Genomic DNA, 16172 nt, shown 5'->3' on the forward strand with positions numbered 1-16172 from the left:
TTTCCTCAGCAGAAAGAGGACAATGTGAGGAAAAGTGCTGTAACTACAGTTTTTCATACACACGTAGAGTAAAATGACTTTAGTGCACGTTTTAGTTAGGCAGCCTCGTTATAAAGGTCTGCCATTGCTACAGAATTGTTAACATGGGAAGTGGTAGCATCATCATGTCCTGGTTTCTTCACGGCCAAACTGGCTGCCTTTCTGCACAGCATACCTTGCTCACTTCTGAGTTAGTGCCCACTCTATTGGGTAGCTGTATAGAAATGTTCACTGCCAATGATGTACAAGAGGTTTCCTGGGCTAGTCTCATGTTTTTTCCTGTCCATACAGTGAGCTTAGTTTCAGTAGCGGTTTACCTTGAGTATGTGGCCATCTGCACTTTCAAAATTAAAACTTACAAGCCTATTTCCAGTCGTTTTGGAAAGTTATTGTTGCTGCTTGTTCATACCGTAATTCAGGTGCCTACCTATAGATGTCTTAATCTTTAAATACTGTCTGGTATTCCTGATGGTAGTGCAAGTACAGGGTCTTGTCTTTCCAAATACATTCTGGATATATCCTGATGAGATTGCTAGTTATGTGTGCTTTTTCAAATTTGTTGCATTTTAAATTTTTAAACTACAGAAGGTGATAAACTCAGCTTGGTTTGTAGAGAGATGGTGAAGAAGGTGCTTTCTTTCCATCTCTGACATTTTTGATTTCCTTTGTATAATGAAAAATATACAAATACTCTTTCAGGATGAACAGGGAAGTAGAAGACTCTATGTGTACGCCACAGATTGAGCTGTAGCTGTTCATACGGCAGTAGAAAGCACTACAGTGCTGTTGATAGTATTGTTGTAGTGCCTATCACACAGTGTCTAATCCAAGACTGCACGAGAATCCTGCAGTCAAGCATCTCTGAAAACTGTCCTGCCGCAATACCATCATGTACAGAGCTTACTGCAGTTTCTGTTACAGCAGCTCTGTGTGCAGCTCTCTGTGCCCAGCCCCACTCTGTGCTGCTTGTCCCATTCTGCATCAACTCCCAGCCTTACTCCCAAAGGTGGGGCAGTATTGTCTCTTCTCACCATGTTTGGTAGTCCTTTTCCATTTCCCAGCAGAATGCAGGATCATCAGTTGGTGTCTGAATCCTGGTTTGTGGGGTTTGGGTTGTTGGTTTTTTTTTTTTTTTTTTTTTTTTTTGCTGGGATGGTGGACCATTAGGAAGAAAGGAGAAGACGTTCCTAGTCCCCCTGTTTACCTTGTAGTTCACTTCCCATATTGCTGGAAAGTCCTAGCCCTATAGGAAGTTTACGGTGACTGTGGACAGAGATTAATATGGAGAGCAGAAAAGAGTCCCGCCTTCACAAAATCCCACCAACCCTTTGTCTGGAGGGAAAAAAGAAGTCATGTGGTATGGCAGTAACATGCTATCTTTTTACTTCCATCTTTAAGTTTACTTCTTGTCTTTAAATTACAAGGGGATTAAGGATAAAGCTATTCAGTTACGAGATGTTAGGATTGGAGTTTCAGACACTAAATGGATTTCTTTGTCAATTGTAAATCTAAGATATTGATTAAAATCTGCTTTAAAATAGGAGTCTCTCTCCTCCCTGGGCTTTACCATTTGTTCTAGAGAACTCGAGTGTGCCTGGTTTTGGTTCTAAGCATAAATCAAATTGATGCTTCTTGAGGCGAAAATGATCTGCATCGCTAATTAAGACCAGAAGGGTACCTGTTGTATTTAGGAAACTGCATGTTGAATGCATGTTTAGATTTTTTATTTTTTCCAACTGTATCTGCTAATAACCTGTTTTCTTTTGCAGAACCCTGTGATAATATGAGAGAGATTCTCCAAAATGTGGCCAAATTACAAGGCGTTTCAAATATGAGAAAACTAGGTCACTTGAATAATTTTACTAAGGTAAGAGCTCAAATGGTGTCATAGAACAAGTGATCATACAGGCAAAATATTTTGTGTGTACTCTAGCAGACATTGGCTGGGAGGTTCATGAAACAGCTTGATATCAGTACTTGAACTCTACATATATGGGAGAGGAAAGGAGCAAATAAGGACAAGCAAATATGTGAATGCAGGGTTATGCTGAAGTTTGTGTGCATGTCCTACTGGCTGAATTTTTGTAGTATTTTAGTGCTTAGAAGCCTGAAATGTCTCCCAATTAATGGGTTAAGTTGCACAAATAGAGCTAAAGATTGGTTCCTGCTCCACAGAATTGAATCAAAAATGTAAAATGCTGGACTCTCTGGATGTAAACTGACAAAGAATGGGGAGAGGGAGGACTGTATCAATGAGCATGATACGCGGTGGTTTGGACACTAAGAATAGTGTCATGGTTTAACCCCAGCTGGCAACTAAGCGCCACACAGCTGCTCGCTCACTCTCCCCCCCGGTGGGATGGGGGAGAGGATCGGAAGAGTAAAGGTGAGAAAACTCGTGGGTTGAGATAAAGACAGTTTAATAGGGAAAGCAAAAGCCACGCACGCAAGCAAAGCAAAACAAGGAATTCAATCACTACTTCCCATCAGCAGGCAGGTGTTCAGCCATCTCCAGGAAAGCAGGGCTCCATCACGCGTAACGCTTACTTAGGAAGGCAAATGCCATAACTCTGAATGTCCCCGCCTTTCCTTCTTCTTCCCCCAGCTGTATATGCTGAGCATGACATCATATGGTGTGGAATATGCCTTTGGTCAGTTGGGGTCAGCTGTCCCGCCTGTGTCCCCTCCCAGCTTCTTGTGCACCCCCAGCCTCCTCGCTGGTGGGGTGGTGTGAGAAGCAGCAAAGGCCTTGACTCTGTGTAAGCACTGCTCAGCAGTAGCTGAAACATCCCTGTGTTATCAGCACTGTTTCCAGCACAAATCCAAAACAGTCCCACAGAAGCTGATACGGAAAAAATTAACTCTATCACAGTCAACTTTCACTGCAGTTTTCATAGTGAAAAAGATTTAAAGGGGCAATTTCTAGAAATGGTCTGTTGATTTGTGAGATGCTTTTTCCAAATACATGCTTCCAAATCATGGGACTGTGACAGGTACTTGCCTGGAAATATGACGGATATGTTGGAAGCTGTCATTGTGAGCTGACAGGAGGCAAGAATTAGAAACTTACTGCAGGATGAGAGTGTAGGCTGAAGAAAGAGGCCATGAAAGGCCTTCAGAAAGAGAGCAAGTACCATTTTTTGGGTAGATGAGGAACCTGTGGAGAGGAGCAGAGAGGACTGATGGGAGGTGGGCAAGGAGTTAGGAAAAGGGCATGTGTTCTAGCATACTGAATGGCTGTGGTTGGACCAGCGTTCCGTTTGTCAAGGCAAGGGAAAAGTGCATTGCAGTCAGTGAGCTAGGAGACATTGGAGCTTCAGCATGAGTGTTACCTAAATGGATAGACTAATACTCAGAAGGAGCTGGTAAGTTGTACACCTTTCTGATAGAGCACCACAGGTAGGGCAACATGCCTGAAGATGAAACCCAAGGTTCTGTGACAGGGAATGGATCCTGCAATCAGCAGTAGCCAAGAAACAAGGTAGCAGTGGAGAATTTTGTGGGTAAAGTAAGGTTTAAATTATTGTTGTTGTAGATGAGCTGGTAACAAATCATTGAGTAAGATAACTGGGAGGCTACTTAACAGTTTTGAGACAATCTCAAGTGAAAGAACAAATGCTCAAGGGCAGGTTTGAGGGACCAGTTGATACGAGAAGGATGAACATGCGTGATAGTCTTCGAAGTAGGCATGCTTCTTGGCTCTTAAAAGCACTCCTTGTGAGACTGAACAGCACTTCAGTGGTAGTGTATGAGATTCATAGCAGGAGGGTGAGTACTGAGAACAAAATCGTAATAGCAAATAAATTTATCTTCTTAGTGCATTAATAACAAATCTGTAAATGCTCCATTTTCTGAGTTGGTTCAGAGCACATGTAGATGCATAGCATTCACTGCAGAACTGAACATGGTTATACTGAAACTGTTTCTTTGGGTCATTGGCTTATTGTGTCTGTCAGACATTCACCATTGACAAAATGCTGCTGTTTTTACTGAGATACCAAACTGTGTTGCAAGAAAGCTGAAAGCCCCTTATTCTGCTAGAAAAGGCCGATGCGTAGCTGTGTTTCCTTTTTGTGCTAATCTGGAAATTTTTAAATGTGAGTGCTTCCAAATTCTCTCGCCTTAAAATTAGAGAGCTGGATTAGGTTTGCAGATGCATGATTCCTAGTGAAAAGTCAATATTTGAAACTATGGATCTTAAGAGTGTTGATTCTACTACTTAAAATCAGATGTTAAGCACCTCTAAATGTGGTAAATTAGTAAATATGCATACTGTAATTAAAGGATGAATGAAAAATTCTTTTTGAAAGATAGTTTTGAAGAATTGAATAATTCTATAATTGAATATTTGAAGAATATATTCTTTATACTTAACCTGGTGTTAAAAATGGAAAATACTTGCAAAAAACACAAGGAAGGTTTTCATAAATTGGGCTTAAGACTGGAAAGAAATGATGAATTTGTGAAAAGCAACTTGCTAAAATTAAATACGACTTTTGAAGACAAAGACTGTAGTTCATAACCTGGTTTTGATCTGAATCAGAGTGACCCTGTATAAGGGAATCATTCTACTCTATTTAATATTTAGCACTTGTTCTTACATTCATCTCCCTGGAATATCTGCTTTATAAATGTATAACTTGTACATTTGGTTTTGAAAACTCTTCCTATTTTTGTTTGAACTGTAATTGCAGTTATGAAAATAGAATAAAAGTTGCAAATTGTATTGTGTTGTCTGCCTTGCGGTTGGAACAATTCTGTGTTTTTCATTCCAGTGGTTAAGAGTGAAAGCCTTGAGCTTGAGGGAGATAGTTTTGTTTCCTTTTTGCACTCTGGTCTTCTACCATGAATTGAAATAGTCTCGGTTCCCCCTTTGAGATAGGAGTGTGGGGAAGGTAGATGTGCTAAGAGCTGAGTATGTTTGTATCCTGCCTTGGAATTATATTGAACATGAACTTGATTTGTTTGTAAATTCTTGCATTTTAATGGTTTATTTTTGAAGGGCTACTAGTTATCTAGGATGTTTGTCCTATGGACAGGGAAAGGACCTTTGAAATTTTTTTATAGTGTGTTTCTGATAAAATAACACAGAAAATCTGTAAAATTTAAGTCTCCTGCTAGGAATATTATTATACTTAAAAGAAAATGTCAGCACCAGTCTAAGCAGTTGCTCCCCACTGCCCCAGATTTTTCCTTCAAAGACTGGGCAAATCTTGCATTTGGAAGAAATACTATTCTACTTTTTTGGTCAGGGGAAGCAAAATGTTTGTATTCATGTGAAAACAAGTCATGTAAGTTAACGTGGACTTTCCTGACAGAGATCACGTTAGACATTAAGTTTTGTATTAATTTCAAGATATCTGAGGTATGTTAGGTTCAGGTTTCTTTCCTTGAAAGAGGACTAGATTTTTAAGGTGGGGTTTGTTTCCCCCCACCCTCTTTTACTTAAGGAGAAGGAAAGTAATCACTGTTTAAAAAATACTGAACTTGATTCCAGGATTTTATGCATAAAAGTTAAATACTTTAAATAAAATTTATTGAAATAATGGTGGTCAGCAATCAACAGGATTTGTTACTTTATCTGCAAGAATGATACTATAAGGCAGATATTTGGTATGCTTGCATGCCTAAGAGATGTAACTCCCTTTTCATTTGTCTTTCGTTTCAAAAGAAGTGTTAACTAGTGACGTTCAAGTCCCCACAGCACTCATACTTAGTGTGCAAAGTACACTGTATAAATGATATTTTACAAAAACTTGCATTTCATTCATCAAGTTTTAGCTAGTATTTCTTCTTAGTAAAAACCTTAATGTTCATGTTCTTGGCTTTTTGGCTGCAGAACATGGGCTGTTCTTGCACAACAGGCACTGTAAGTTTTCTGCTCCAAGAAATGAGCATTCCCAGTCCGGTGATACTCAGGCTATGGAAAGGTGTGTTTAGTTCTGAATTGCAGCAGTGGCAGACTGCGAAACTTTTCTCCTCATCTCCTACTCATCACCTAATAAGTGAAGCTGCAGTTTGTGGGCAAAAACATTTATGAAGTACTGCCTAATCTGTATTAGAGAAAAATAATCTTGTTCCTTTGAAACCACCTGTATCACTATTTAAGCTAACCTGAATTTTGACCTGAAAACTGTTTGAGGCTTTGCCCTCTAGTAAATGGTCGGTGACACTTTCAGTCGTCGCAGCAGTTGACAAGCTTGGTATGTGCCTTTGGCTTCATTAAGCTGAATAGGATTACACATCTTTCATTTATATGGCCAGCTACGTAAGGCAAGCACCTTGAAGTTTCCCAACTTCTGCTGATTAATACCAAAACATCATGGTTACTACTTCAGGGTTTTCCCCACCCCCATGAGAAGCAGTAAGTGATAAATTACTGAAAACCAGATGGAACTGTATGATTGCATTTACCTAGTGGAAAATATCTTTTGGATTTGAAGTATTTAGGATCCTTTATTATAGAAGATTTATCCCACTTAGCTTCTGAGATCCTTTATACCTTTTTAAACCTAAAAGCATATTTAAATAACGAACAGAAAAAAGATCCACGGATGTTGTTATAGGGATTTCTATTTTTCATTCAAAAAGAAAGGTGCTTCTTTAAGGACAAAATGACACTTTTTGCATGTAGCAGATAGGAACAGAACATCTGCTTAGGGGCATTCACCTGTGGAACAAACCTGGAGAGCTAATGGGTCTAAATACAGAGCCCACAATTTCAGTAGGGACTTCTCTTAAGACTAGGATCTGCTAAGTAGTCTCCTCAAAAATTACCAGTGATGGTTCAAACTGTATTTCCAAAATTACAGTATAATAATTACATTTTGGATGCATAGAATAATATACTTTTACCTAGTAATTGTTGTGACTGTTCTGTTAAATTTGAGTGGTCTCACTGTGCACTCAACTTGTGTATGCTGTTGACCTCCTGTGGTTTTGTTGTTTTGAGCTACTGTTTCCAAGACATGTTGATGTGTTACTCATATTGCTATGACTCATCCAAGTAGTATGAAAAACTCATAGCTGACAGTAAACATGAAAAAAACCTTCACTCTAAGTTAGTCACTGTCTGGCCTAGCATAAGTACCATTTTGTCCTAATACTAAATCATACCCTCGGAGAGTCTGTGCTATTCCCATTCATTGACTATTATATCAAAAATTTTGAATTTTAGAGTTGATTTATTGACAGTTTTAACAAGCAAAGTATACTCTGTGTTTGTGTGTGTATATATAGAAATATATAAAATGTATTGTGTATATATAAAAATACATACATTTTATATATAAGATATATATATATATATATATGAAAAATATGAAGTGTATTTGCATAATTCCAGGCATTTACATGATACGATAACCTGTTGCCATTTTAGTGAAATATAGCAATGTATAGCCAAAAGCAGATTTTCGTATTCTGGTACTGCTTGCCTACAAACTTATCCTACAATGTTATGCATGTTAAGTGTTACAGTCAAACATATGACAGTTACTTGGCTTTGTCAGGAATTCAGCCATCTACAAAAACCACAGCATTTGGGCCAGAATCATTGACCTGCTTAATGTTGTTTGAAGGTGAAACGAGAAGAAAGTGGCAAAGTTTTCCCTATAATATGTCTAAGACCAGACATTTATAACTGAGCGAATGCCCAAAGCCTTGAGACCAGCTGAACAGTATCTTCTTTATAGCAGCTTCCATGACTTTTTTTCCCCTTTTAAACATGTATCAATCCAACCTTACTTTTGCTGCTTCTTTTTTCCTAGACTAAATAAACCCAATGGCTCAGCTTCCATGGGTGTATTTTCTAGCTGCCCTGTACATTTTTCTGCTACGCTTTTTCCAGTTTTCCCACTCTTAAAATGTGGCGCCCAAAATTTTGTTCTTCATGCAGTTCTGAGAGCAGCCTGTGAAGTGGAAAAAAAGGTCTCTTAATCTCAAACATAATGCAGTACTATTAGTATTTCCAAAGGTAGAATTTCCCCCTTGGTTTTTTTTTTTTTCTGAAATGACATCACATTAACTCATTTAGTGTATAGTTTGCTGTAGCTTATAGATCTTGCTTTCCTTCTGAAATTTGTTTTTGTATTTAACATTCTGAGTGTTTTTTGAACATCTTGTATTTCTCTGCTGGACTCCTTTCAGTTTTTATGTGTCTATTAATGTGTGGTACCCTGAAGGATATGTTATGCTGTTCCTTTTATTTAATTGAATTTTCTTATTGAATTTGGGCACTCCTATCAAATCACTGAAACATTTTGAGTTCTGATATTGCTGTCCATCTTTTAAATTCTTTTCTAGCTGGAAATCATGTAAGCACACTACCATGTGTAAATTGCAAAGAAAGCTAATACATAAGTAATGGTGGCCCATTGGAATGACAGTAAACTAATAGCTAAAGTAGCTAATCTTGTACTTAATTTTTTTTAGCCAATTTTACCTGTTCGTTCTCTGTGAGAAATATTTCACATGTATGGACAGACACCATCAAACACTTCGATAATAATTGTAAGCACATTCAGAAATTTGTATCCACACAGTGGTTAAACTTGATGGAAGTTATAACTATCATCAGGTTACATGACTGTGTTTGAGTTTCAAGATAAGGTCAAGTTTCTTTCCAGATCAGTGAGGGTGTGCACAGTGGGAGCACATATATAGAGGAAAACAGTTGGTATTGAGATAATAACCACACTATATGTATTTGGTAAGTGACAACTAGACTAGAGCTGGTCCAGTGAACTGAATGCTCTTTAGCAATTGCAGCAAGTTAGGTGGGTTCCTGGAACATGTCATCTGCTTTAGTTTCATCTTGGGACCACTCAAGATGCAAACCAATGGTAAGTGTGATGATGGGGAGACTTGCTTCAGAAATGCACTAGTGCACACAATAGCAGCTTTCTCAAAAATGTTTTTTTCCTACATCAGAGTTATAATTCTGTGGTGTTTCTAAAGTAGGAAAAAAGACTGTTGAGGATAATCTGGTATGTTAAATTAGGATTTCTCATTTGTGTCTGGGGTGGAATGATGGGGAGAGGTTTAGATGTATAAATGATGAGCCTAAACAAGTATTGATGTAGTTGTCTGAAACTGAACAGTGAACTGTTTTTACTCACTATCTTCTCACACACTGTTTTGCTTACACTCTGCCAGCCAATTTTTACAGTTCATAAGATGTCAATAGAAATGCTAAAGCAGCAGTGGTGACCTTAGGCAGTCCAATAACATGGCATAAAAATAGATTGATGCTAGGAAGTGACATACTGTCATAACCAGTTAATGCACCAATTGTCTAGTTTTATTATCACTTAAATTTGAAAGGTGGGGGGAAAGAGGTTATATAATAACTTTCCGTATGTTTTATAATCATCTTTGGTTATAGCCACTGTTAAGAAAAATGCAAAATCCAAAATATTTCAATCAGCTTAGATTATATGAGCCCAAATGTGGAGCTGATCCAGGCCAGACTTAATAATCTGTCTCACTAACAACTTTGGATTTCAGCATTATCACTATGCATTTTTCTCAATATGAAAAGTAATTTCTTAAAATGCAATGTGATCCTTGTAAGAATTTGTACTTGTTGAGCATAAACCTAGGTATTGTTTGAATTTAAACCATCATGCTGATAAAATAGGTTTACTAAAAAGCAGAGTTTCTGTGCAATATGCTGGTTTTTCAAGTGGAGGTGAACAGTAGAACAGGAGCATGGAACACGTTAAATATTTAATCTTACAGTAGCCTTATTTTAACTGTTCATTTAGTTTATTATAGATTTCTTATTGTTAGCAGTAAATACATATAAAGAACATGGCGCAGGGTTTGATCTGTTTTAATACTTTCAGAGCAGGGGTATTCACTGGTTAGTACAAACATTTCTTGAATTCCTCAGCAAGGAGAAACTGTTAATACCGCGCTGGCTCAGAACTGAAAACATGCCTGTTTTGAAAAGAGAGGACAAAGTGCCCTCTCTATTGCAATCAGTATTGGTCACTTGAGTTTTTGGAAGTGCTTGGAAAAGTATTTTGGGATTTGGATGTGATAAGTATTTTATAATTTTAGCTAGGGGTGGTAAATGAGATTACTAGGAATTTCTTTGCTGCTCTTGCAAAGGAGAACAGCATCAGCTCTTCTTACGGAAGAGACTGTTTTCCTTTCCTCAAAAGGCTAAAACATTGGCACACACTAGATTGCTCCTTTTGAGATTGGTTTTGGACATAAAAACTGCACTTGTAAATCTTCAGTCTTGTGTTCAAAATGGATAGATATGGTTGACATGTTCAGAATTTGCAAGAGTTTACAGGTGTCTTGTGTGCATAAGTTCAACCTTTGCACTGATTTTTCAGAGGTACAAGTTCTGTGGAATCGATGGCAGGCCAGGCCAAACGTCAGTTACGGGACGCTTACCATTGGCAATGCCTTCTGATATTTTTTTTTTTTTTTCCTACGCCTGTGCTGCTGTGGCAAAACATGATAGTGGACCATCAGTGCCAATCTTTGCTTCAAAACTAACCCAAGCCCTTTTTTTGAATGCAGATGTGCTTTGACTTCAGTCTTTTTCATCTCTACTCAGGTTACCAATTGCTCAACTAGCAATCTGGAGTTGAAAAACTGACCAGTAGGCAGCTTACACAATTGTGCAAGCTTTTCTCTAGTATGAGAGGCCACAGATTTGTGTGTGTCTGGCATATGTAGGAACAGAAAACTGACAGCAGAAGTTCTCAGGGAAGACTGAAGTTGGTACACTTCCCCTTGCCATGAATGAAATTCCTCAGGTTTTTTTGAAAGCATTGCCAGAAATCTACAGTTTTACATAGTCATTTTTAAAGGGTTATAAGTAATAGATGTTTTCTTTTATTTTCAGCTTCTTTGTAATACTGGCCATGCTGAAGAAAAGCTAGGGTTTACGTATGACAGCATCATAATATGGTAAGTAGTAAGGAGCACTAGAGCAATACTACAGTACTTTAATTGTTCCAGGTGCAATTCAATAAACTTTATTTGTACTTTTGAGCTAGTATTTTGTATTTCTGATGTGTTTGAAATTTCATAATGCAAACATATACCTTACAAATATTTTAATGAGTAAAATCAGAAATAGATTATTTGCTTTTGGGCAAAGAGAGGGGGAAGAAACCTCCAAGTTAAAAGTGTGGATTTCTTTATTATATTCCTCATAGATGTAAAAATACCTGTAAATATCTCAGTACTTGCAGAAAGCACTTTCAGTAAAAATGTGCACCTACAGAATTTAGAACATACTCTTGATGTAGAATCAGGATTTAAAAATAAACATTTTATGTTAGTTTGGTGTGTGTATATAAGTCCTTGTAGCATTGCTTTCCCTGCTAGTAAAATGCCCTGTGTATGTACTTTCAAGTGGAATTTTCCTATATTTTGTTGCCATTTCTGACAGTCAAAAGTAACTACATGCTTATTTCCAGAACTTCTGTGTTTTTACACAGATGTTGGTAAATTTGTCCTGAGGCTCAACATTGGTGGCAGAAACAACTAAGATGTAGTATTTAATATGATTTTGTGTTCTTTCAATTCAGTTATCCAACTTAGGAAGGCAAGCTTAGAAAAGCTAGTCACTCTTTAAGTAAAATGTTGGGAAAACTTGTGTAATTTCTTGTGGAAATATTTTAAGTTGTTTTCTTAAATAGAACTGATTTTCCTTGCTAGAACTAAAAAAGTAAAAAAATGTTAGTATATTTTTGTGAATGCATATTTTGATGTAAGCTTTAATAGGTTATCATCTTCTGATCTTATTTATGTAATCTATGTTACATAGATTATATGTATGTTATATGTCTGTATAGTGCTTTATGATGGGACTAAACATCACTTACAAGTATAACTTCAAAATTCAGAGTTCTTTACCAAATATTTTTAAATACAAGTCTTAAAAGGTTATGCAAATGCTAGTGTTTGTTTTTATAGGGAGAAGTTTGCAGAAAGATATGCTAATCCAAACACAATTATGGATATTGATAACGAAGAGATAAAAATGTTGTTCTCAGCAGACACATGAAGAAGAATAGCCCCCTACTTAGAAAAACGCCAAAAATGGCTTCTCAAAAAAATAAAAAGACATATAGCAGGAAAATGATCTTGGTTAGTGTCATTACTTTGGTCAGTCCAATGGTTCCTCTTTGTATGTACATGAGAAACAAATTTTTTATGCATATATGTAGGTTATTCTGCTATAGTGATAATTTTCAAACTCAAGGATACCACTCAAGTACTCACATTTTAACAACCATAATCGTGCTGATTGGTGGTTCTTCAGAAGTATTTATGGATGGATTGTTTTCATGAAATATGGACTTTTCAGGCAAATCTAAAAATTTTACTCTACAGGGTTATAGCCATTCTGCGGTGGTATTCTGTTTGCAGTTTATCTTGCTATACAGCCATTCTGAGTAACTTGCAAATACTGACCTTTTTAATTAATTTTGGAAATGACCTTTAGGTAGGTAAGCTATGTACATATATTCCTTTGGAAATAACATGCAAGTTCTGTAACTTGTTCTGCTGATGTTCCCAACATTGTCTTAGATTTCCATAGGGAAACCTTTTTATTCTACAGAACAAACCTGTTTTTCTTTGAAAACATGAAAAGTTATTTGCATGCAAGAAATACTTTGAGTCTTCTGCATTTGTGAAGTATGAATGGCTAGCCTTAAAGCATTAAACTATAAGGGAATCAATGATTTCAAGAATGATTACAGATTTCCTATAAAGTTCTAGGTTTTGGGGTCAGTAACCTTGGTAGAATATTTACCCAAACCAAAGACAGTTGCAGTCCGCAGTAATTGCAGTTATTTTCAAGTTAGAGATCTGGTTTTTAGAACTCATTCTCTTATTAGAATTTTGTTAGTCCAGGTGCCTGATTATAGTTCTTCCTGCCAGCAGATGGAGGTAACAGTGACACGTTTTGTTGTCATTCCCAGTGTAGATGGGACTTCCCGATTCGCAGAGCACCATACCAATGACAGATGAGAGGAACCCTTGAGCCATGAAGAAAATGGAGTGTTGGTAGGCCTCAGAAACTTTTGAGGTCTTTTAGTAATGTGCCAAGAGGCCTTGGCTGTAAAAGCAAAATTTGGAATATTCACAATTACCTGGCTGGATCAAACAGATTTGTCAAAACCATGGTTATCATTCTGTAGTGAGTGGATGAGATGCTTTAGAAAAAGGTGCGAGAATGATCCTATAATAGGTAGTGAATATCCTTTCTTATTCCATCCTTTGTTAGTTCTTCCGGACTTTTTATCAGCTTTAATGCTGTCTTAGGAAGTTATTTTCATTTCTGCAGTGACACTTAAAATACTGGGGCAAATAGTATTGCGCTTACTTTTTCTCTTATACAATCTTGATGTCTTTTTGGCACTTTCAGCCACAGGTGCATGTGGAGTGTGCGTGTCAAAATAGTTTTCTTGATCTGGTGGCTATTTTAGAATTGGCTAGTATGGGTTTATAACACAGTTTTTGTCTCAATATGCATTAAGTCACATCTAACAATCTTGACTTTTCTTCACCATCTTGTTAACTATGCATACAGATAATTTTAAAGTGCCCTTGAAGTTTTTCATAACCCCATCCTATTCTTACTAATATAAACTATGTTGCCCTCTGTATTTCTGCTTCTCCCCCCCCCCCCCCCCCCCCGCCTTCCTCCAAATCAAGAATTGTATACTAAATGCTGCCTACGAAACGAGATTATGAACCTGGTTAAAAATCAGGACAAAAAATTGTCAGGATAAAAATCTTCCATTCACCTCTGCTCTTTGAATTCATCTTTTCAGGTTTTGATTTGTGAAACTACTTTTCATCACTCTGTAATCTCTTTATATCCCTTAATACTATCTTCAGCAACACCTTATGCCTTTTTATACACTATTGTGATAACTCCTTTCAAGTCTTTCAAAAGATTAGTAGAATATAGTTTGTGTAAACTCTACTGGGTGCTTCACATGGCTAACCAGTTTTATTTTAAGGTGATTTTATTTTAAGATCATAAACAGTCCTCTGGATGCCCTTTGGAATCCTTTTTGTATGGACCTGTTTATCGCTTTTTCTCCATCTTGGCCACTACCATTTATAATACGGTGCTAGCAAATATATGTAGATAGTTCATGTTAATGTTCTTTCCAGACACTTAGATGTGAAGCTTGGTGGGCCACTGACAATGCTTACTGATAGATTTGCTCCAGTTCTTCCATCATTTTCTCTTCTTAGTCTAACTCATATTTTGTATAATAAAAAAGGCTTTAGGATAGGAGTCTTCATGCAGATCTCTAAAGCAATGATTTAGTACGAAAAAAAATGCTTGTTTCTGCCATAACTCTGTTGGCCTCTTATTTGCTTCACTCCTTCTTATTTTCCTTTTGGGTTATCCAGTGGGTCCAATTTAATTTTTCAAGTTTTCTCCTTGTGGTACAGCTGAAGTCAGAACATGTAGACACGTACAGACACACGCATATAGGTTTTTCTACATAGTTTTTTTTTCTGCCTGCTGTAGCATGTCTTCATTGTCTCTATAAGGTCAGGTTTCTCTCAGGTTTTTGCAGTTCAGTCATTGAATGGTAAGTTTTTTGTTTAGTTTCTGTTTTTAATGGACAGATTTTTGTTCAGCCTTGTACACTTCCATATGTCATTGCTTTCATTGGACCTTTATGGATTTTCATGGCCTTTGTCTGTCTTTCTGGCTAGCTATATATTTTCATTGCATTCTTGGGGGGGATGAGGGGAAAAAAATCCAGATTCAGTATCTGGCTGTCCTAACAAGAAATGTCATGAATAGCATCGACATTGTTTGCATGAGTAATGGGTAACTTCTGCCCTAAAAGGAAACACTGCTGAAGTGTGTTAAACTGGCATATCCAAACCAATGGTAAACTGTGAGGTAAAAGTCCAAATACAAAAAAATACCACTGAGCAGAACTGAGTTTCATGTGCTCATCCCTCAGACTTCCATTTCTGCAAAGCTGCAAAACTAGAAACAAATGCATGATTCGTGATCCAAAGAATACCTATTATCTGCTCAGCACAATTGAAGAGTTACTTCTCTGCTTTTTTTGAATGACTTTGGAAATAAATTTCTCCTCTAGTACAGCTTTTTTTAGAGGAAGAATTTTTCTTAACCTCACAGTATTGAGAATTTGTTTCTTATTTGCTTCTAGTTCAGCTTAAAGTAAATAAAGGCAATTAGTGGCACTCTTTTTATGTGAAGAATTATATTGATATTACAGCAAAGATGGTCTTCCTGAAGTAACTCCCTACTTTGTGCTGACAGTAATAATCAGTTCATCTTTATTTTCATATAGTATTGCAGCTGTTCTACTTTGTCTAGGTATCACCTGGAAGTAGGTTCCTGTTATAGTGACTTTTACACAGGCTGATTAATCTCCAGAAAGACTGAGATTTTTGGCCTTGGAGTAGCTGATTACCATGCATGACGATCCTAGAATAAGAAAAGAAAAAATAAGCCATTTGTATAGGTAGAAATTCAGTCTCATTGGCTGGAGTATTTACATTCTTAGATGTCCACTGAAAGAATCCTACTAAAATATGTTACTGGGAGGTTGGGGGTTTTTACACACACACCCCACCCCGCCCCGTGTAGTCAAGGAAAAGAGGCAAATCTTTTGAGGGCCTTCAAAAGAACAGTGTGTCACTTAATACTTTCAAACTCCATCTCTGGAGGCCTTCAGTATCTTGTTTCTTTTTACCTAGATAGTGAATTTAGGAAATTACATTATGATGACAGTTCTGTTTAGGAAAGCTCACCTCGGTGTGAGCAAACCGCTTTTAAAATCTGTCTAAAGAGAAATACGTTTTGGTTATATGTTAAAATGAAATCTGTAGAAGTCTATGCTGTGTGGGGCTGCTGAAGTTATGAGTGTCATATTTCATGTAGACATAACGTGGTGCCATAACATCTTTGGTGAGTAGTGCATATAATTACTTAAGGTGCAAATTTGTCCCTATTAGGTGTCAAGACATTGCTTTGAGGACTCATGCTTACAGGTTGGCAGTCTAGCAGAGGAAGAAATGCTCTCTACCTGTTAACTTTCTTGGACTAATATTGTGCTCAGCTGTTTTGTCAAATAAGTTGTATACAA

The 16172-nt window shown here is 37.2% G+C and overlaps 1 protein-coding gene across 1 annotated transcript in view; it reads left to right on the forward strand.

The window, feature by feature from the left end:
* The window catches only part of RICTOR (RPTOR independent companion of MTOR complex 2), a 91018-nt gene that overhangs the window by 15596 nt on the left and 59250 nt on the right, over positions 1-16172 (forward strand). The window contains exons 3-4 of the mRNA XM_050912536.1: positions 1809-1906; positions 10907-10971. Coding sequence (XP_050768493.1) covers positions 1823-1906; positions 10907-10971 — 149 coding nt within the window. The 5' untranslated portion in view covers positions 1809-1822. The remainder of the gene's footprint in view (positions 1-1808; positions 1907-10906; positions 10972-16172) is intronic.

Source organism: Gymnogyps californianus, chromosome Z (genome assembly GCF_018139145.2).
Source record: "Gymnogyps californianus isolate 813 chromosome Z, ASM1813914v2, whole genome shotgun sequence".
NCBI lineage: Eukaryota > Metazoa > Chordata > Aves > Accipitriformes > Cathartidae > Gymnogyps > Gymnogyps californianus.